This window comes from Camelus ferus, chromosome 14, assembly GCF_009834535.1.
Source record: "Camelus ferus isolate YT-003-E chromosome 14, BCGSAC_Cfer_1.0, whole genome shotgun sequence".
Lineage (NCBI taxonomy): Eukaryota > Metazoa > Chordata > Mammalia > Artiodactyla > Camelidae > Camelus > Camelus ferus.
Window position 1 is genome coordinate 19,952,548 of NC_045709.1, and position 21,588 is coordinate 19,974,135.

Genomic DNA, 21,588 nt, shown 5'->3' on the forward strand with positions numbered 1-21,588 from the left:
CCAACAGAAAAAAGAAATGATTGGAAGAAATTAATGAATTTTGTTTAATTTTAACGTCAATCGTGGTGCCCAGCTAGAGGCGTCGGCGCTCACAAAGCAGCTCTAATCCTGGGGCAGCTGCTTTCCGAGGCAGAAGCAATAGCGATGTTACTGGAACTTGGGGAGGGACGCATTCTCCAAGGGAGAAGGGAGAAGTAACACCCACGTAACAGTGCTGCCCAGAATCCCTGAGTCTGGTGTGCGGGGGATTGATTCTCTGAGTTTTGATGGCGATGACTGGTGTTCTCTCTCTGGTCAGTGCAGAGAGTGGAGAAGGTGGCGTCACGTGCATCTGGTCCAACAGGGCAGCGAGAGGACAGGTGGGTGGGATTTGTCACACAGGGCAGGGCTGAGTCACGACCCAGGGATCAGTTTGGCCCGCTTCCAAAGGCTTTTCCAGCCCTTCTCATGGGGCCAAACTGAGGGGAGGAAATAACATATTATGTGTTATAAAATATAATGCTTAAAAAAAAAAGAAAGAAAAGAAAGAAAGGAAGAGACAATTAAAGGAAAAGGCAATGTGACTTCATCTTCCAAAACCAGGAGTGGGTCATTGTGGCTGGTTTCCACGGCTGAGCCTGAGGCCGGCTCTGGGCCCTCCCTGAGGGGACAACCCCTTCCCCCGTTACCCCACACTCACTCCCAGAGCGATGGTTGAACTTGTCAATGGCTTTGGGTGTCCCCAGATCCACGTAGCATGATTTAGCAGAAACCGGCAAGCATTTCTCAAACAACACAGCAATGAAGCCCGGAGTATCACACCTTAGTAGGTGGAGCCGGATGCGTGGTCTTTTCCTTCATTTCTAGGAAGAAGGCAAAAGAAAACCCACACAGTGACTTATTAAGAGAAACACTGTCATTAAACCCAGATACTAACGATAATTACTGCCTGCATTTGTGTGTGATGTCCATGCTTAGAGGACAGGTTTGTGCTGGAGGGAAGCTGTTAGATTTAGCCTCAGAAGACCTGAGTGCCCAGCCTACTCTGGTCAGTGTCTCTGATGCTGTAATTTCTCCATTTGTAAAAGGGCATTGACCCTATCAGTCTCGCTGGCTTGTGGTGAGACACCGCGGAGATAATGTGTGTGAAAGTCCCTGCGAAGAAAATGAAGTGCTAACCAGACGCTCCTGCAGCCCATATCTGACACACCTAGATGGAGCTGTGCTTTCCCAGCATCCTGGTCGAGGTGGGCTTGCCTCTTAGCATAGAAAACTCATGCTAGGAAGCCTCTGGGAAACGCTGTAACTTGAAGCCCAAACTGTGACTACGTCCACATTTGTCATGCATTTTCTTTCTAGATAAATAAGAGAGCTTCTATAAGGAGAAGAATTGACCGACGCAGTTCCCATAACAATGTATTCTACAGCATCCTGATTATTGACAAAGTGCAGAGCAAAGACAAAGGACTGTACACTTGTCACGTGAAGAGTGGCCCATCCTTCAAATCTGTCAACACTTCCGTGCATGTCTATGGTAAGCAACTCACGCCCCGCTTCCTAATCGTCGCAGATTTTGGAGGGTTCTACAACACAAGTCACTTTTCTTTTGGCCAAGAGGCCTACTGTCACAAACAAACACAATTTCCCGCCTCCCCACCACTGCCAAAGAGCAAAGCACATCAAGTGCTCTTTAAATGTAACACTTTTGCATTTTGGGCAGAGAGACCTTTCCTTATGAGTTCATTGTGATGAATGATTCAGTTAAGATCGTATGATAATCTCCGTGGCATTCTTATTTTAGGGTTTCCTATAAACAAAAATACAATCAGTTTTACCTTTATTTTCTGGGAGAAATTTCTCAGGTCCTACTAATTCAGAAGAAAATGTGGTGTGATAAATACTTTAGAATTGATGCTCTTTTATCCTTGGTTTTACTCTCATGAAATTCTGATATTGTTGCTTAATTCCAAGAGGCAAATTCTATAAAGAAACTACTTAAACTTAGAATGCTTAAAAACCTACTTTATTTCTACTGTTTATTTCTACTGTTGAAAAATTGTGAGGAGCAGAAATGAAGGGACCGTTCTATCAGTGGTCTTGGTTATTCCAGTTGATTTTTTGTATCAAACTCACTGTTTTAGAGCACGTGAAACAGCCTCCTCCCATCACACTCATATTGCCCAGGTAGATTTTTAGAAGTATCTTTCTCCTTTTTATGTCATTGTGACATAGATGGTTAAGTGTTTCCCCTTCTCTTGCCCTGCCTCTGTGTTTCCAACTTCTGTCTCTGGGACCATTTGATTTTGAAAGTATTTCACCAGATAGGCAACTTTTAAATCATTTTATTCACCAAGCAATATGTGGGCTCACTGATGGACTTGATCATAATTCAGCTCTATTTCTTGTTGCACCTTCCTTGAAGGAGGCAGTGAGTTGGGGTTTCTGTTACTGTTTTGTTTACAAAAAGAGAGTCTTTCCTAATGGATTTGTCCCTTCTCCTTTCAAAGATAAAGCATTCATCACTGTGAAGCATCGAAAACAGCCTGTGCTGGAAACTGTAGCTGGCAAGCGGTCTTACCGGCTCTCCATGAAAGTGAAGGCGTTTCCCTCGCCGGAAGTCGTATGGTAGGACCACAGTTATGTTCATATCAGTTTAAGATAGGCTTTGTCAATAGAAGATGCAGGGGCCCGATGACTTGAATTCTTGGGAAAAACAAAACAAAACAAGATAAGTTTCCTAGACAGCCGTGGAGAGACTGTGTTGCTGGGCTGCGAGTGGTGTGGGTGGGAGAGGTTGGGGGTGGCGGAAATAATGTAACAGGATGGAGCGAGGGATGAGGGTTTCTGAGTGCTCATTTCAGTGTAGTCGTTCACTCACTGTGACTAAATTTCTGCTTCTCTAAACCTTCCTATGATGTCAGCGTCCTCTGAATGGACTATGCCGGGCATCTTGAATATGTAACATGCTCTATTAACCCTGAAGAAGTGGGCCCTTGTCATGAGGATAATAATTCTTTTATTATCAGAAAATAATTCTTTTAGATACAGCTGGGCTGAAAGTTCCAGTCCTGTTTTAAAATTAAACAAACATTAATAGAGACAAGACTTAATTCAGTTGCAGGGGTGCGCGAATGGACCTCCTTGAACCAATTAAGTGTTTTTTGGCTCAAGGTTTGCATATTCAGAAACTCCTTAAGCAGCTTTTTGCTTTTTTTTTTTTTTAATGCTAGCACAACACCTGATATAAAACAATGTAATCTTTCAAATCTGCATCATTTTGTTAAATCATTTTTAAGTGCCGGTATCTTTGGCTCAAGCCATCATATTCTAAACAAAGAGTATGGTGCAAAACTGATGAGAAAAACCACTCATACAATACAGACCTGGTGCCATTTTAGAACCTCCTCAACCAGGATTTGTTTTGCTTTCAGGATCATATGGGTGTGGTGTTTGTTTTCAGCCTCCTCAGTTAACTGGGAATTAGAGAGAAAGTTAGACTTTGTACTGTGCCCTTTCGTGCTGCTGGGAGTAGAAAGGAGATTCTTTTTGGTTTCATAATATCTAAAGAGTTGAGTAGTAACTTTCCAATGAATGTGCATTCTTCCTGAATAGGAACTGAGTCACAGAGGAGCTGTATTTCCTCTTTCAGTGTCTGAGCGCGTCTGCATCTATTAAACACCACTAATTTCTTCAGGAACTAAGGAGCAAGAACCTAAAGCAAACAAGCAAAATCAGTCCATTTTTGAAAATACTGACTTGTTAATGGGAGATAATGTAGAGGAATATGGACCTGTAGTCACAGAGCAGAGCACGCTCACTTCAGCTGCTTTGGAACCGAGACCCACGCGTAAGGGGATTGGTTCCCGTGACTGTGGCACATTCACGAGCAGGACGGGATGCTGTTCCCACACGAAAGCTCTGTGCAGAACAGTCGCTTCCTACGCACAGATTTAAGGTGCCCATTTAAAGAACTGTGTACCTGAACGAAATCAGAGAATTTTAGAGCTAAAAGAGATCTTTGAGAAACCCAGAGAAACTGAGGCTCACATGGATAAGGCAAGGCCACAGCACGGGGCAAGCATTCAGGCCTGACTCTCAGTTCCGTATGCAACTGCATGATACCTGGGCATTGACTCTGTCTCTAAAGTTAAAAAAAAAAGTTTTATGTTCATTTATGTTTTGTTTGTGAGTTTTGTGCCTTAACTGTTCTTCCTCAGGGGAAAAGCCCTGATAACCTTGGTTTCACTATAGCTTATGAAAGGACAACTGGCGTGACCATTTAGATAACTAATACGAACTCCACATGAGGCCACAATGGGAAAGTCTATTTTTGTTTTTATCTGGAGAAGAGATCTAGTTGATCTGACTTACAATGACGCTTATATGGCTATTGGAGCCTTGCGGAGAATTCTGAAAAACATCTCTGATAGAATCAGCCTGTGCTTCTGGGTTAATACTTAAGTCATAGTGGTGACCGGCATCCCTGTGAATACAGTGAACCATCACTTACTTTTCTTTCTTCCTTCAGTTTATTTCTTCCTCTTTGCCAACAAGCATGAAGTGTTTCCCAGTCTAAAGATCACACTTGGCTTTACTGGAAAGTCAGTCTGTGCATTTTTTTTTAATGAATATTGAGGATCAAAGGCTTGGGATGTAGAACCACGAGCTCACGTCCTTAAATGGCAATGTTGAAGTGATGTCTGAGAGGTAGTGTCAAATGACTTACTGACCGTGCGCTTAACCACAGGTTAAAAGATGGGTTACCGGCCACTGAGAAATCTGCCCGCTACTTGGTTCATGGCTATTCGTTAATTATCAAAGATGTAACTGCAGAAGACGCAGGGGATTACACAATCTTGCTGGGCATAAAGCAGTCGAATGTGTTTAAAAACCTCACTGCCACTCTGATTGTAAATGGTAAGTTCGCCATTTCGTGCTTTCTTCTGCTTCTGGTAGGGATAAAATTAGTGAAAATTTACAAGTTGAAAGTCAGTATAGCAACATCAGAGAAAACAACATTTTAAATAATTGTTTTAAAACCATATCCTCCCCCATCACAACTCTGTCATGTTTGCTTCTTATCGTCCATAAAGCAATATGATTTTTTTTAATTATTGTGATCATAATGGACGTACAATGGAATCCATTTTTTAAAATGTTCTCAAAACACTTCTACTTCTTTTAAATTGGCATAAAATGACAAATATGAAGGTTTGATTTTTGTTCATGTGTTTGTTTCCTTGACATCAAAACCAGTGAGACTATGTGGTCCAGGAGAAAGTCATTAGAACTGTCTTGACTTTTGTCGTTCTTTATCTCCTTTCAGTGAAACCCCAGATTTATGAAAAGGCTGTGTCATCGTTTCCGGACCCGATCCTCTACCCACTGGGCAGCAGACAGATCCTGACGTGTACCAGCTATGGTGTCCCTCAGCCTACGATCAGGTGGTTCTGGCATCCCTGTAACCGTAACCGTTCCAAAGCAAGGTAGGAGCCATTCACTTCTGGAATAACTCTCAAATGCTTTTTGACACGTGGACTCACGGTCTTTAATGGACACAGATGGGAGCCTGCAGCTGGGATGTGCAGTGCATTGAGGGCAAAGGTTTTCCCTGCCTTGGGGAAAGGCAGGCAATTATCTACTCTTCTTCCTTGCTCGTGTCTAACCGTTTCATCATTTTTCTCTCTAGTTTGTAGTTTGAGGATAGGCGCACACAGGGACAGAATTAAGGTCACCCCGTGAGCCATCCTTGGAACTCGGGTTGGAATTCCAGTCTCTTGTTTTCCACTCAGGGACGCCCAGACTTGGGCTCCAGTGCTGCGTCATTACACGGGTTTCCCCAGTTCTCATCCTGTAAGCATCGAGTGTGACGTGAAACCTTCCCATTGTGGAAGATGACCCCTTTCCCCAGGCTTTGCTCGTACGTGCTCTTCCATCTGTCAGAATTGAGTGCCAGCCCATCTCCCGCCTCCTCAGAAGTCCTCCTTTATCCTCCCAGCTTGATCAAAAAATAAACAACACTTAAAAGAGGCTATTTGGTTTTCTAGATTCTACCCACAATTTCCAGTCCATCATCTTGTGTTTAACTTTCTGTTTGATGCATGTTATTCTGATTGCAAAAGTTACTGGTGAATTACAGAATTCTTGAGAAGTCGCTGTTTCCACATACCTGATTTCTCATCTGATTGAATCATTTGCTAAGAATAGAAATATGGAGAACTTACAAATCTTGAATACCTTCTTTTATCCCTGGGATGATTCCACCCAAAAGAAAGTGAGATCTACTGAGATTTTGTATTATTTTGCTAATTTGGGGGTAGGCATGCACACTTATGGACCCTCTGAGGCCTTGATATTTGTGCTAACATGCAAATAAATTAAAAATAACGAAGTAACTTAAGCTGTTAGATTTGGACAAAAGTATGACTGAATTTTTATGAGATAAAATAGCCTTTTATAGATAACGTTAATTTCTTGTTTGACAGTAGCAAATCTAAGATTTCACCTCTATTTAGGATAAGAGTTAGTAACTATGTGAAAATAACAATTATGAGTGAGAGCATATAATAAAGCGAGGTTTGAATATTGCTGGTGAAACACAGTTTGGGAATGAGACCTGCTGAGGTGAAAGGTCGCCCTCTTTTTCGATTTCTGTTTGGTCTGTGGGATCCTTCTCCCACGTTACAGAGCAAGTTTGCTGAGGCTGGAAAGATGTCTTACTCCTCTTGGAATTCTCTCAAGATTCAGAGCAGTACCTTCAGTCTTCAATGTTTGTTGGCCTTTTGACTTACTCGCTTAATGTTAAACGCATTCTTTTTTTTAACCAATCACAAGATAGATCCAAAATGAAAGCTTTAACTCTTTCGTGATGATTTATTTTAAAAAAACATGTTGTTGTTTGAAATTATCTGCTGAACATGCACCTTTCCATAAGAAGTTCTCGTTTTTTAAGTCAGCAGACTGATCGAGTAGCTTACCTGTGTCAGGCTCAGATTTGATGCTTGGTGGTTAAATCAGTACATTTAACTTAGAAATATTTCAGAGAGATATACGGGGCCTTTGTGTACTAGGAAACAAGCAGAGTAACTCTGTTTTATCCTGTCACAGAGAGAAAAGCTCAAATGGACAGATAAGTGAAACCCTCTTTAAATGTGAAAATCTTTCAAATATGTCTTTATATAAGTCTATTTTATATGCTTAGATTCAGTTGCAGACAGGAATTTTAGTGACATTTGAATATGGGATGTTCTATTCATGAATTTAAAAAACCTCATTTATTCTGGGGCACATAGTACATATTTGCACAGTAACTTGTTCATGATCTGATCGTCAAAAGGCGACTAACACATACACATTGCTCTTGAATAGTTAGAATAATTCTTGGTATTTGAATTTTAGGCCCTAGTGAAGGGATATATCTATATAAGGACCACAACCAAAAAATTAGTTTAGTTTAGAGGTTAGAATATGTTTGCTTAAAGTAGCTCGAAATTAATTGGTTTAATATAGCCAGCTGGTCAGTGGATCTCAAGTCAAGAGGTGCAGACTTAACTTGTACAGTTTCCTGGACTCCAGTAAGTGTGTATTTTAAAATTATCAGGACTACTGCTCAACTCTTTCATTTTTATGGATCATTAAATACATTTAACAGAAATTTCCTCCTTTAAAAAGAGTAAGTGTGGTAAGCTACTGGGCTATGTTGTAACTGAATAACATTGTCGTTTTTGATTCACCTAGAATTTGTTTTTATAAAACATTAAGAATAGAGGGCAAGGGGAAGGGTAGTTATTTTTTTAACTCAGAATCTTTCCCCCTTTTACTTTTCTGCATAGTCTGGGTGGTCAAGTAGTAGAAGACAAGAATGTTCTTTTTGAATGTTTAATAACATTAAAATAAGTTATTAACACCGAATGGGGTGGAATTGGGGATTCTTCTCATCCTCAGCAACTGGCAGGGACTTCTCAATAGATCATCCTAAACTTGTTCCCTGTTGGCCTGAGCATAAACTCAGGGAGCGCACGGAAGGGTATGGAGCATGCAATTCCTTTCACACGTGTGTAGTTAACAGCTTGTGTTCATAAGAAATAGAGAAAATTACATACACGTCATGGAATGAGGATCAGAGGAAGTGGTAATGTATCTGGGAAAGGCATAGAGCGCTCCAGAAATGCGAGCGTGTAATTACTGCTGGTGTCAGGGTAAGTGTCTCTAAACAAGGCTCCAGAACTTTTAAGGAACTTGAACAGAGCTTTCCACTTACTGTAGAACTCGTTTCACAACAGGGAGGATTTTTACCTAATACTGCTAAGAAATGAACACAAATTGTGGAAAGTGAAATGTAATTTTGCTGCGCTTTAGATGTAGAAATTTAGTAGGTCTGGGTGGTAGGAGTGAGGAAAGTAGAAACTGTGATTTTTCAGAAGAAGCAAAAAGGAAATGGGAATAGAGATGAGTAAGTTAGGCGGAAGTAAAAGTAAGAATGAACAAAAGTGCTAGAACGGGGGAATGAGTGACTTCTCAGTTGGGTGGCCTGTCCCATTCATTTGTTTCCCGTCATGGGAGGAAGTGGTTCTGACCTGTGGGTGGGCTGACGCCGGCGTGGGGCAGAGTGGGACGGTCCCAAGAGCTGACTCCTGCTCCGAGAGCCCACACTAGATTTCTAGAACTTCACCTCCCCCGCTGGATTTTGAGGGACTAAGCAGGACTCCTGAACCGCCCGTGCCGTGAGCTGGTCTTGACCTCACAGCCCTGGGTGGGCTGGTCCAGTCTCAGAGGAAGCCTTGTTTGGATAGGGTCGCCCACCCCTAGAAGGACAGACGGTCTGTGAAGGAACAAGGAACCCCACTGGAGTGCTGGGAAGGGGCCCCTCTTTGGGGAGTGGATGGGATGGATTTGAGGAACCCAGAGGGCATTGTTAGAGGGCATCTTGGCATAAGAGCAGACAGTCTTCAGATCCCAGGTTGTTTTAATTCCCTCTCCGCATCTCACCGTCACAGGTTATAACTGCCAGGGAATGAGTAACCTGGTAAATTGCACTAGAGTTGCAACACATACTGTGTTATTGGTCTTCAGTGGGAAAAATGTTGGGTATATTGGGCTCTTTGCAAAAGCCTCATTTTCTTTATCAGCTATCTGTGATGAACAAAAACAATATGCAGAGAGAAACTTCCACTGTGTTGACAACACTCACATCTTACAAATGCATTTTACGCATCATCAGTATTCAGTCGAAAGATGCTGTCAGCCATCTGTTAACCACACAGATATTTACTGGGCACCAACCAGGTGCAAAACACAGATACATACCATTTGTGTTTAGCATGTATGTTTGAATTATGTAAAATCTAATGAATTTGGTGATTCCTTACTCTATCTGTGTATGTACCTACAGAATCTCCCTTCCACAGCTGAGGGGTGGAGAACTGGGAATCAAGGAAATGGGTTCTATTCTTGGCACCGTCCCTGACTTCTGTGTGACCTTGGCCAGTTATTTAATCTGTGCTTCAATTTCCCCTTCTGTAAATGGTAATGGTTCTGCTTCCCTTTTCCTATAATACTCAGCTATGAATGAGTGAACGAGCAAGTCGCTTAAAATTACGTTGTCATCGTCAAAAAAGCTTGAAATAATTTCCTAGTTGTTGCGCACTAATTTTTTTTTCCCTTCTTCTTACAAATTATAAAGCAATTTGGCCCAAGGGCTAACTCTGGGGATCAGGGCCAAATTAAAAGGGGAAAAATAAAACCAACTTATGAAAATAGAATGAGAACTCGAAAAAGAATGTGCCTACCTACGTATAACTGAATCACTGTGCTGTACACCAGAAATGAACACAACATTACAAATCGGGGGGAGGGTATAGCTCAAGTGGCAGAACATATGCTTAGCCCTGGGTTCAATCCCCAGTACCCCCTCTAAAAATAGATGAATAAGGAAACCTAATTACCTCCCCCCAAAAAAATGAAAAAAAATTTTTTTAATTTAAAAAAATTGCAAATCAATGATACTTCTATTTTTTTTTAAAGTAAAATGGTTGTAAGAGAAGTCTTACATGTAATTATGTATTCTGTGATACAGAATTGACTCCATAATTATAATGTCAATAATGTCCTGTGAAGAAAAAAAAATACAGCCGCTGCTCCACCGCTGGTGTTGAGCCCCGTGTCCTTCACTGCCAGCCGGGGGTTCCTTGGTCGGTCATGGTCCAGCCCACACAGAGGAAGGCGCTCTCACTCTTCGCCCAATTAGCCCTAAAACCTTGCTTGCTTTATTTGGCCTTTTGCCATCGAGCCCCCTTTAGAATGCAAAAAAAAAAAAAAAAAAAAAAGTGATTGGATTCTCAACTCATGGAAGGGTGGGGGGGGGCAGGGTATACTTTATTACTTCCTTGGCTAAAATAGTCGATTTTTTAAGAAAAGCCGGATAGACATACATGGCTCTCAAGGAGCTGCTTCCAAACCTCTGGAGTCAGGCAGAGCTGGAGTCTCAATTGCACGCTTTAGAAGTTGGGTAGAAAATAGTACTTCCTGCCACACGATCTGATGCCCCAGTTCTGACACCCTCGCCCTCTGCCCCGGCAGCAGGGTGCGGCGGGGCGTCTAGAGGAGGCGATCACTCCAGGACTGAGTGTGGTTTGCTAGGGTTTTTACTGGAGTGCGGCTGGGGGGAGGGTGGCCTACAAACCAAAGGAAGGCAGGGGCACCCAGGAACTCTGAGGAGGGCTTGCCTAATTGCATTTCTTTGTTGTTTACGTCACCAAATTGGCAAAGAAAGGAAGGCCTGAATCATTAGGGACATGTTGGGGATAGATCATTTGGGAGAAACACAGTTTTGTGCATCAGTGGGGTATGTGAAATGACCAGGACAAAAACAAAACAATTGTTAATGGTAGTTAATTAGAAATGTATTCAAGGACCCAAATTTAATTGACTACCAGCATGAATGTCTATTATTTTTATGCCGAGACAGTTTTATGTCCCATATTCTCCTTGCTAGCTACAAAATGAAGGTTTTTAGCAATTTGAGTATCGCAAGTCACCCTTGCCTGGGGGCTGCATATAGGTCAGACGTCTGAGGGAAGCTGCCACTGCAGACTTCTTCTTTTGGAAATAAGGTCACATACCACACGTTTTAATATCCATCGCTCTCCCCTTAGTGTACATACAGTTTGCATCCGTGTGCCGTGTGTATGTGGGCAGGCATGCTACAGGGAATTTTAACTTGCCACACGCAAAACCTTGAATCAAAATGGGGACTTTAAGAAGACCGTGTCACCAAAGCGCACTTTAGCAGGACTTTGAGCGTGAAGGAGCCACCGAGCGGGAGAGCTGGCCATCTTGTACAGGGAGCTTTCATCACAAGCCAAAAGGGAGCGCTCACTTGCTAACGGGACACGTCCTGCTTTCTCTTACATAATTACGGGATGGGAGGTGCAGGTTGCCCCGCGTGAACGTTCAGACAACAGCCCTGATTGATGTTTCAGGCAAGTGCTGAGAACAGAGGGCGCTCGTTTGCCAAGTGCCTCTCTGCCACTTTTCTGTGCTCTGTGAGGTTTTCCTCCCTTCCCACTCTTCGTGGGAATACAGGGAGTCGGATGAAAAATTGTTTCTAATGAATTAACTGTCTCCTGTAATTCCTATCAAACGGTTCATTCTGGGTTTAAATTAAACCAAAACGCTGAGTCACAGGAAGTCTGTGCCGGATGGTTTTCAGAGGGGTCTTCTGAGCACACTTCAGCGCGGCTTCCCAGGGTGAGGAGCAGAAGGGAGGGACGCAGAGTTTGGGGAGATTTCTTGGGAAGATTGGCAGAACCTCTCTAATTTTCTTCAGCACATATTCACAGATTTTAAAGATTGAATGGACATTCTCATAACTGAATCTAGAAACTACTGCCCTGACCCCAGGCCTTAGGTGACAGATGAACAGGGCAAAGCAGCTGTGAAACATGCCCATTTCCTTGGAAAGCTGCGTTTCAGTTACACCTCCACTGCCTTGGGAGACTGTTTCTTGAAAAATGGACCCTAGTGTGTGGTTTTAATGTCACTTCGGTGCCCTTTTAGGTGGAGAAGCAGAACCTGGTGGATTTGAGTAGAAGGAAAGGGTGTGATGGATTTAGACCGTGGCCCCGGTGCGCCTTTCTAATGATTGTCAATACTTGTTCTTCATACTTCCTCGAAGCCTCACGGGGTGTTTTGTCCCCTTGAATGCAGCTGACCACTTAATGACAATGGCTGTCACGGATGTCATCAGTGAGCCCTTTCTGGTGCCAAAGCAGTGTCTGTGCCTTTCTATGCATTGTCTGTAATCTGTGCAACAATTGCGCACAGTGGACACAATTTCTCCAAACTTCCCATAAGGAAACTGAAACTCAAAGTCATTTCCCAGGTGTTTTCAGGTAATGGAATGAAAAAGGTCAAGGGGGCTGGCCTTTCAGAAGGTTACGGTTCATTGGTGAGCCGCGGGACTCCTCGAGGGGGGTCCTGGCAGGTTCCCAGGGGAAGGAGCGGAGATCTTTGAGGGGACAGGTTTAGGAGGGCGCCGGCCTGATTTATCGGTTTACTCTTGTCACCAGTTGAGTTTGACTTGAACTGAGGATGGGAGAGGAGAGGAGAAAGGTTAGCAGCTGTTGGGAGAATTTGACTCCAAGTTCACAGTTTCTTTGGGAACCAGTGATGATGTGGAGTTGGTTCGGCCCCAGACCTGCAGGTGGGAGCAGACCCTTTGATGAGGTGTAGAGCCCAGTGGGGTGAGCAAACCTCAGTAAGACCAGCCTCAGGAGGACAGCAAGTCAAAGTGTTCATTTAGCACTTTTCCTCTGACAGTGCCATCCCTCTCTGGGACTTTCTCAGCCCGTGGGGTCATTTGATTTCTTGCAGGGAAGTCCCATTCCCTCATTTATTGTTCAGGATTAATTTTGCGAATCAGGGCTCAGCAAGCCCTCAGCGGGCCTCACGAGGCTCGTGGTTGTTCATGCGAGAGACACAGGGCAGGGGTTAAAGGAGATGAGAAAGCTTAAGGGTTTACGGCTGATGAGTGAGTGAAGTGGGGATACGGGGGCTGTGAATCCCAGCCTTGGCGTGCCTAGATCTGGTCCCTCTCAATGATGAATTCACTTAGAATTTAAGGCATTTTCAAGATTTAAAAAAAAAAAGAGAGCTTCTTTTATAGATGAGAAACAGGCTCCAGTATCCCTGACCTCACAGCTGATGATGGCGAGCCCAGGACGAGGCCCAAGTCTGATTTCTGTGTCTTCTCACTTCCACCACGACAGGGTGTTGGGCCCCACGGGAGATGCTTGTAAGCTGGGGGGCTCGGTGAACCAACATGGTTTCAGTGGCAGGTGGTGCAGTTTAGAGGCGGCACCGTGGGGGAAGGAAGATATGAGTCCGAAAGGTGAGGGGAAGGTACTGGAAGGTCAAGTGGAAGGAAAGAGGGACAGATGGGGATAGAGTGGTGTGGGGATAGGAATGGGCTGAAGAGGCATTGGGCTGGCTTAGGTTGGGGGAAAATAAAAACCAAAACTTGGCCGGGGAGAGGGGAGGGTACAGCTCAGTGGCAGAGCACGTGCTTAGCATGCATGAGGTCCTGGGTTCAATCTCCAGTGCCTCCAGTACTTATTATTAAATAAATAAACCTAATTACCTCCCCCCTAAAAAAAATAAAGTAAAAAAAAAATATAAAAACCCAAGCTGGAAAGGGGGGTTTGGACCTGAGGTGGACTTTCTTGAGTGGGGGCTACATAGCTGAGCAAGCCATTTTCCTCCAGCCCGCCCTCCCCGGCCAGTGCCCAGGTGGTCTGCTCTCTGCTGTTTCCCGGAGGCGCACCCTGGCCTCCTGCAGAGGGACGGACTTGAGCGGACTCAGTGGGCCGGGGGAGTGGGTGTTTGGAGACTACCTAGAGCCGAATAGATTATGGCCAGTAGAGGATGGTAAAGCGAGGTAATTCTACCTGTATTTATTTATTTTTATTTTTCTAATGGAGATGCTGGGGACTGAACCCAGGACCTCATGCACGCTAAGCACGCGCTCTGCCACTGAGCTCTGTCCTCCCCAGCGCCTGTTTATATTCCTTTCGTAGCTGAAGTTTATTAAGCGCCTGTCTGGAGGACGCTAAGGGCTTTGTGTGTGCTATCTCACTAAATTCTTACAGCACTTCTGGGAGCGGGTACTGGGATTACTGCCCTCCCATCTCCAGCCACCTCCTCGATGAGGCACAGAGAGTTCCAGGTACCCTGGTAGGAACCCAGTCCTGGTCGGCATGTCAGAGACGGGAAATGAGTGGCCTCCCAGCACGTCATCGACCAGGCACTTCATCTGTCACAGCGAGGCTCGGTGTTGTATCAACTACTTAGAAATTCAGATGAGTAATTTTTTATCAGAAGCTCATGATCCAGAAAGCAAGTATGTTTTGAGAAGCCTGTGTTACGGACACCAAGGGCCAACTCTACAGGGTGTGAGGCTGCAGCAGGGCCGCGTAGCCTTGGGCGTGAGAGCACGGGCTCCTGGGCCCGAATCCCAGCTCTGCCACCCACTACCCCTCACCAGCCGTGTGGCTCGGGGCAAGGGAAACCAGCTCTCCGGGTCCAGATTTCCTGGTCCTTACGGTTGAGGTAACAGCACTGACGTTGTACGGTTGTTGAGAGGAATTAAATGAGATAATATACAGGAAGTACGTAGCCCAGGCTGGCGCCGTTCAGTTTGCTGAAAGTTGTCCAGTGTTTTTAGCTTGGGGCTGCCCACCACAGAGCTGCTTCTCTCTGAAGTGGCATCACTACACTCCAGTGTCCGGGGGAAGCTGACCCCCTGACACAGTGGTCCGTGCTATTGGGTTAACATTCTCCCGGGAAAGATGCTTTTGCTCTCTGGACAGTTCTTCTGACGGTGGTTGATTTCCTCCAAAGCAATGAAGGTGGGACCAGAAATAGAGCTTTCAGATTGTTCAGGAGATTAGAGGAGTTGTAATATCCTGGACCTACTGGCGTTTGTGAATTCTCCCTCACTCACTCAGACGTTCACTGCCCCCAGCGCTGTCCAGCTTAGGGTGGCCCACGGGCTCCATATGCTTTACCAGCTCGCGCTCAGCTGTGTTCTGATGGTTCCCCATGTATTGGACTTACCTCTGGTAACATATTCTTAGTAACAGAAGGAACTAATTCCTCTACTTCTTTTGGAGGATCTGAGTTTACTTCTTAAATAGAATATGTGTGAACCAATCATTTTTTGTTTGAATAAGATGGTGCTGGTAATTGCCTACCCGTGAGAAAGGGGAGGAGCATTTTCTGGTAGACCAGAAGGCTCTTCTCCACATGTCAGTGTCACTGCCTGAGTTGAAACTGTCCACGATTCTCAGTTTGTCAGATACGGATATTGCTGTGATGGGTTCATCCAGGTCACAGCCAGGGCCTTGTGTCATTAATGCTCCTCCTTGGGAGCAGGCAGCCCTGAAAGGTGGTGACATGGCGCTTGGTTGAGGGGTTATATGTGAGGTCACTGGAGGGTCAGCAGTGCCCCCTTTTTCAACACGTTTGAGGTAAGTGATGGATGGGAGGGTTGACACACGAGGTTGAGTCCACAGCTAGTCAGGCTCTTATCAGGGTCCACTGAGCTGTCACTGAGCTAGAGACACCTGTGCTCTTCTGCGGTCCCCCAGGTAGCTGGGCTAAGCCCTGAGGTTAAGATGATGAATAAGACACAGTCCTCGCTCTTAAGTAGCTCTCAATCCGGTCCAGTGATGAAATGACCACTAACGTTAATGACCTGACCGCCATGTTCCAGGTCTCACAAGTCATTCACTTAATATCACCCTCGTGTGTGCTGAGGATTTCCCTTCTGTTTGTTTTTGAGCCCCTATGAGAAAACCAGTAAGGCGTGCTTCTTTTGAGTTGGCGATGTTAAGGCCACATCCGTGTGCAAAGAATTCATGATGGTTCACAAAAAGGATGATGAATAATTTAGCAAATTTGGATGAAAGGAGAAGGACGTGGGCTAAGACCAGGACAGAGGTATGGTCCACGTGCTTTACTTGTTGTCAAGAGAGGGCAAGAGGAATGAAATAGACATTTGCAAGATTAAGGGGCTCATAAGATAAAAACTGACCAAGAGAACTACAGCTTTTCAGGGAACTGAGATCTGAGAAAAATGACTTCTCCTCTTGCACTCTGTGGGCTGCAGTAGATAACCCCCTTGACCACGCTTCTGCTACAGGGAGCGTCACGGGACTGGTCACCACAGCCTCCTTCCGTGGTGACTGGTGGCATGACTCCAAAGCAGAATTTGTTAAAAGGGATTGTGTGGGCCAGCATTTTCAGAACTATTTAAGGGATGGAAAAGACCGCCAGTCCTCTGAGCAATTTCCTAGGAGGATGATTCTCCCCATCTTGCTGTCCAGGGTTTCGTAACCAGAAAGTTGCAAAACCGTGATTTGAGCTCAGGTTCAACTAGCTGTAGGATCCGTGCTGGGTGTGATGCCCCACCCCCGCCCCCGCCCCCGCCGTCCTCCTGGAGATTTCAGTCTTGACCCCTATGTAGGAAGTAATCTGCTCTCTTCCTTTTTATGAGAATAAAATGTCACAATAGCTTGAAGTAGTCTTCACTGAGTGATGGGAGTTGATACCTTAAGACTCCCCGAATGTGTCAGAGGAAAGGATGTTATTTGTGGCCACTCCTAACATTTCCCTTAAGATTTTTCATTTATCGAATCACCCTTCCTCAGCTGGCCAGTCTTTCACTAGGAAGAAAAATGAATGAAGAAAATAGATGGCCTCTCGGAGGCTCCTGTCTGGGTGCGGCCGAGCACGTGTCCACCCTTCAGCCTCGCGGTCGCCCCAGTGTAGCTCTGTCAGGATGCCTTGGCCCCTGGCTCAGAGGCCCTAAAGGAGAGAGAGTCAGCGTCAGGGGTGGGGGATCCGTGGGGCTTTTGGTGGAAATGAGCAGGAGAGCGAGGAGGCAGGAGAATAGAGGCTGGGAAGACAGGCCTTGCTCTGAGGGTGAATGGAGCCCAGGGCCTTCGAGAGCAGGAAGCAAGGCAGGCCAAGATGCTAGCGGAAAAGCTCTTATCTAAACAGAGGTGGCCAGGACTCCACCATTGTCCAAAGAGCTGACCCACAGCCGTCAGTCCCCGAAGTCTTCCCTGCTCCCGGCTCCATTCAGACGAGGAGTCATTTTCATTGTGGGCTCCATCCAGGGCATCCCAGGGTCTCTCACAGCCGCAGGAAAATCCCCTCTCCAGAATCTCCCCAGCCTGACCCACTGGCCACCCCGAAGGCCCAGGCCCTTTTCCTGGAGCAGAAGGAGCAGGAACCCTTCTGTCTAAACACTCCTCCCCAACGCTGCGTCTTTCTCTGCCAGCATCCTCTCCCCTGTATTGTTTGATTTGTTTGAAGAGAATGTGAGAGAAGGGGAAAAGATAGTGCTGGCCAATTCTGTTAATCTGATGGCTCGGACACACTGTCACTAACGTGTTGACAACACCCCTAGTAGCAGCGGGAAGTTTACACGAGGCCCTTCTGCAGGCTGGCGGGCCGATGGGGAGCCGGCCCTGGCCCTGCCCTCTGGCAGGCTGCCAGTTCTCTGATTTATTTTTCCTTCTTTCCACTTTTTAAAAAGACATTTTACAGCCTCGACTTACTCTTTTTCGGGGGAGTAGGGGAATTAGATATTTATTTGTAGCAGAGGTACTGGGGATTGAACCCACAACCTCATGCATGCTAAGCACACGCTCTACCACTGAACTCTACCCTCCCTCCTCGACTGACTCTGACTGCTCTACCCCTTTGCTTCCTAACTTAGAATGATTCCACATTCTTTACACATGGATTCTCTTCCCAGCATGTGCAGTCAAATCCCATTAAACAGAGAAGCAGAATCCACGCAAGAAACCCTCACCTTTCATCATCCAAAAAAGAAAAGAAGAGAGGGGGAGATGACTGTCTTGGGACTTTGCAGAGCTTTCTAGAGCCTCTTTTTTCCTTCCCCAAGTTAAATACACTTTAACTATAAATTAATATATACGTTCATTCCTGGGCAATGGCTCAGACTCCCAGGAGGCAGCCATGGGTGGTGGGATGCTCAGCTCCCACTGTGGTCCCCCAGTCCCATCCCACAGGCCCTCTTGAAAGCCAGCCGCCTGCTGTAAAGGTAGTGGTGTTCTTCATAAAACAGGCCAGCTTCATCCCAAACATGTTCTGGAATCATGCAGACAAAAGTGTTACGTTATCAGGGGGGAAAAAGTTGATAAAAGTTGGATTTTTAAAATTTTTGCAAGATTTTTTAATATAATGAAATTCATCAAGCCTATAGAAGGCCAAGATTTTCTATATTTTAGCATTAAAACATCTTCGTAACTAAAACTAACCAGAATGTATGTAAAAAATGTAATGACGAGATAAATAACAAGGTCCTACTGTAGAGCACAGGGAACTATATTCAGTATCTTATAACAGCCTATAATGAAAAATATGAAAAGGAATATTTATATAGCTGAATGACTACGCTGTACACCAGAAACTAACATGACTTTGTAAATCAACTGTACTTCAATTTTAAAAATGTGACTATTGAGTTGTTCTCTGCCTCAGAGGACTAGGCGCTACTTCTGCCCTGAAAGCTAGTGTTTCACTTCTCTGGGTGTCTGACTTTGTACCTGCTGGATTCAGAGAACCCCAGAGTTTCCTCTCTAAAACGAGACTCTGAGGCATGGTGGTAAAGGTTTTTTTGGGGGGAGGGGGCAGTGCTCCTTGGGAACGAATTCATCCTGTGTGACGGACTGAGTTCTGCCGTGGTGGAAAGAGGAATACTGGGTTCTAACCCCAGGTCTGCTACTTTCTCCCTGAATCTGAGCAAGACGTTTGATGTTTCTGAGTCTCAGTTTCCTTATTGGTAAAAGGATCTGTGAGATGAGGCCCGTGATGCCTGCTTCACCGCGTAGCTGAGCATTAGCTGAGCTTCAGTGTGTACAGCTGCTCCCCCAGCTGCCCAGCAACAACTGATATCCCTTCAGCCAAGCAAGAGTCCGATTTAGCAGAAGAGAGATTTTGAAAGAAAGGTCAGCTTAACATCATTTATCATAGGGTGGAAGGAGACCCTAAAAGAAAACCACAAAACTCTTAGGCAAGATTCTGGCTGTAAAGTAGACCTTCCAGTGTTGGGGTGGTTATTAAACATGCTAGAAACCATTTATGAAATGAGAATTTCACACAGGGCAACTACACGAGTCTTGGGTACCGTAACAGGCACATAACAGTACTAAACCGGGCAATTTCTAGAAGGGCTGAATGAAGGGCTGAACCATCCCTCCTCTGGCTCTTCAGAGAGTCTGCTGTTTTCTCATATGAGAATCCCTCCAAAGAAAACACAGGTCTGAACCGTGAGTGGCTAAAGCTCACCTCTCCCTTCTGGTTCCCCCAGATACAACAATCCATCCTGTAAAGAAAGTTCTAGCTCTGCATTTTAGGCTGGGGGAGGGGAACGGAAGGCAGGAGGGTTCAAGGACATCTGAATCGGAATGGTTCAAAGCCAACACCTAAGGAAAAGCACAGGTGGGCCCAGGAGGGTACCTGTGGGTGCACAGTCTGCGTTGTGTTTCCTGTGCTGGATTCATGAGGGTGCATGGGAACTGAGTTTAGAAACCTTGGGGTGACAGATGTGAACTGTCATGGCAGATCACACACACAGTGGGCACTCAGTACGTTCTGGTTGTGTCTGATGGGAGCTGTTTGCCAAATTTGGGAAGAAGCTGATCATATTATGTAAAAATGGCTGAAAAAAAAAAAAAAGACATTTCATCCCCAGTGCAGGAATGGGATGTGTGTAGTGAACACCTGAAAAGCCTTTTCTTCCCACATACAAAGCGCTGACGTAGAACAGCTTGTTTTCAGAAGACGCGAGACCACGGGTGTCACATCACACGCGGTGTGCTGGTTCCGTGCGCAGACTCCAGGATGACGGCTTCTGCCTCTGCCGCTCACTAGCTGTCTAGCCTTTAGGTTAACTTCCTTAACCTCTCTAATCCTCCGTGTCCTTATCGGTTAAACAGGGGGTGACAGTGCCTACTTTTCAGGATGTTGTACAGATCAGTGAGACAGTGTGTATGAGTCACTTAGCACAGTAGAAAATGACAGTAGAGTGTATTATCACATAGTGTTTGGTATAAATATTACAACCTGTGGCTTGCTGGCTGGAACCGGCAGTCAAGATAGTCAAGATTGTCAAGATTGTAGCTTGAGTCCCAGGGTTGGCTCTGCCTTTGCTCTGGCCCCGGTCTGCCTTCATCCATCTTTGGCCACCGAGGAGTCAAGTATTTATGAGCATGGAGGGAACAGGGCGAATCCATTAGCGCGACAGGAAAAAACCCAGAGCGTGTAACACGGTCAGTAACGTCCTCTACACCCACGGAGGGAGGTGCTTCCCCACCACGTGTCTGGTGGCATTGACCAGAGGGGAGAGCCTCACAGGTGTCTCCCACTTGGCATTCGACTGACTGCCGTGTCACGTGGAGGGTCCCAGCTCTGTCTGTTGGAGGCGTCATTGGCTGCAGTCTTTTCATTTATTTCCATCAATCTCTAGTCTGAAACGAATTTGTTTCCACTCTGGGGCAGCTGAGATGACACGGAGTACACTCTTACCCCGGAAACCTTGCCCCGCCTCTCCAAGGTTATAAATACCTCCACGATATTGTCCTTGGCGTGCGGCATGCAAATGGAGGTAGGAGTCCTAAAGCTCATTAGGACAGGCCCGGGGCCTGGAGCCCCGAGAGGATGGCGAGGAGCTGAGGCTGATAACGGTGGCCTTGTCCAGAATAGTGCCTGGGAGCTTTCTTATCTCCCTTTGGCAGGAGGTGCTGAGGGCTTCCTGTGCGAAATCAGGAGCGAACGCTGCTTTCCTCTTGTTGTTCGATTTCCTCCCCCCTCAAGACGGTTCCCAGCACAGTGATTATCTTTGCATCTTCAAACATGGCACAATCTACTTCCTTAAGAGCTTGATGTATTCTTAAGGCTGTGGCAAATCCCCCTCCCCCTAAATCTCTTTTCAAGTGCTGTTATATAGTCAGGCTTCTAAATGACATTCTATTTTTACGGTTCCAATGACAAAGAGGGAAAAATAACAGGCCCCAAGTTGGAAAAGAGCCACAGAATCTGTCCTTTTCGTTTGGAGGAGCTAGCAGGCAGTCTGGCCTATATTCTCTCTACCAGAGCTTGTGCAAGTCAGTAGCTGCCCTTAGAGTGATGGGTGGGCAGGGGGAGGGGGTAGGATGGGGGGAGGGGGTGGGTGGCGGGTGGAGGTTGGCAGCCACGGCCCCGAGTGAACTCACAGCCGACTGCGTTTCCCTCGGGAAATGCCTCGACCTGCTTTACTCCAGCGAATTTCTTTGCATTTCCTGACAACCAAGAGCATGAAATTAAGAGCTTTGTCTAAGGCCTCCCTTCTCTTTTCTACTTCTTGGAGGAAGAAAGAATGAAATTAAAAGCTTCTCTTTCCGATGCAGAGAGCTTCAGCTCGTAGGCGTCGCAGTACCAAGTACGACTCTAGGCGTTCACGTCCATTACCTCTGCGCACACGGGCCCCTGCGAGCGTGAAAGATGTGAGATCAAACGGGAGTTCAAAACAGGTGTTCT

The 21,588-nt window shown here is 45.6% G+C and overlaps 1 protein-coding gene across 1 annotated transcript in view; it reads left to right on the top strand.

The window, feature by feature from the left end:
- Positions 1-21,588, top strand: part of FLT1 (fms related receptor tyrosine kinase 1) — a 159,816-nt gene that overhangs the window by 53,885 nt on the left and 84,343 nt on the right. Inside the window, exons 7-10 of the mRNA XM_032496382.1 lie at positions 1,339-1,513; positions 2,487-2,604; positions 4,727-4,896; positions 5,306-5,465. Coding sequence (XP_032352273.1) covers positions 1,339-1,513; positions 2,487-2,604; positions 4,727-4,896; positions 5,306-5,465 — 623 coding nt within the window. The remainder of the gene's footprint in view (positions 1-1,338; positions 1,514-2,486; positions 2,605-4,726; positions 4,897-5,305; positions 5,466-21,588) is intronic.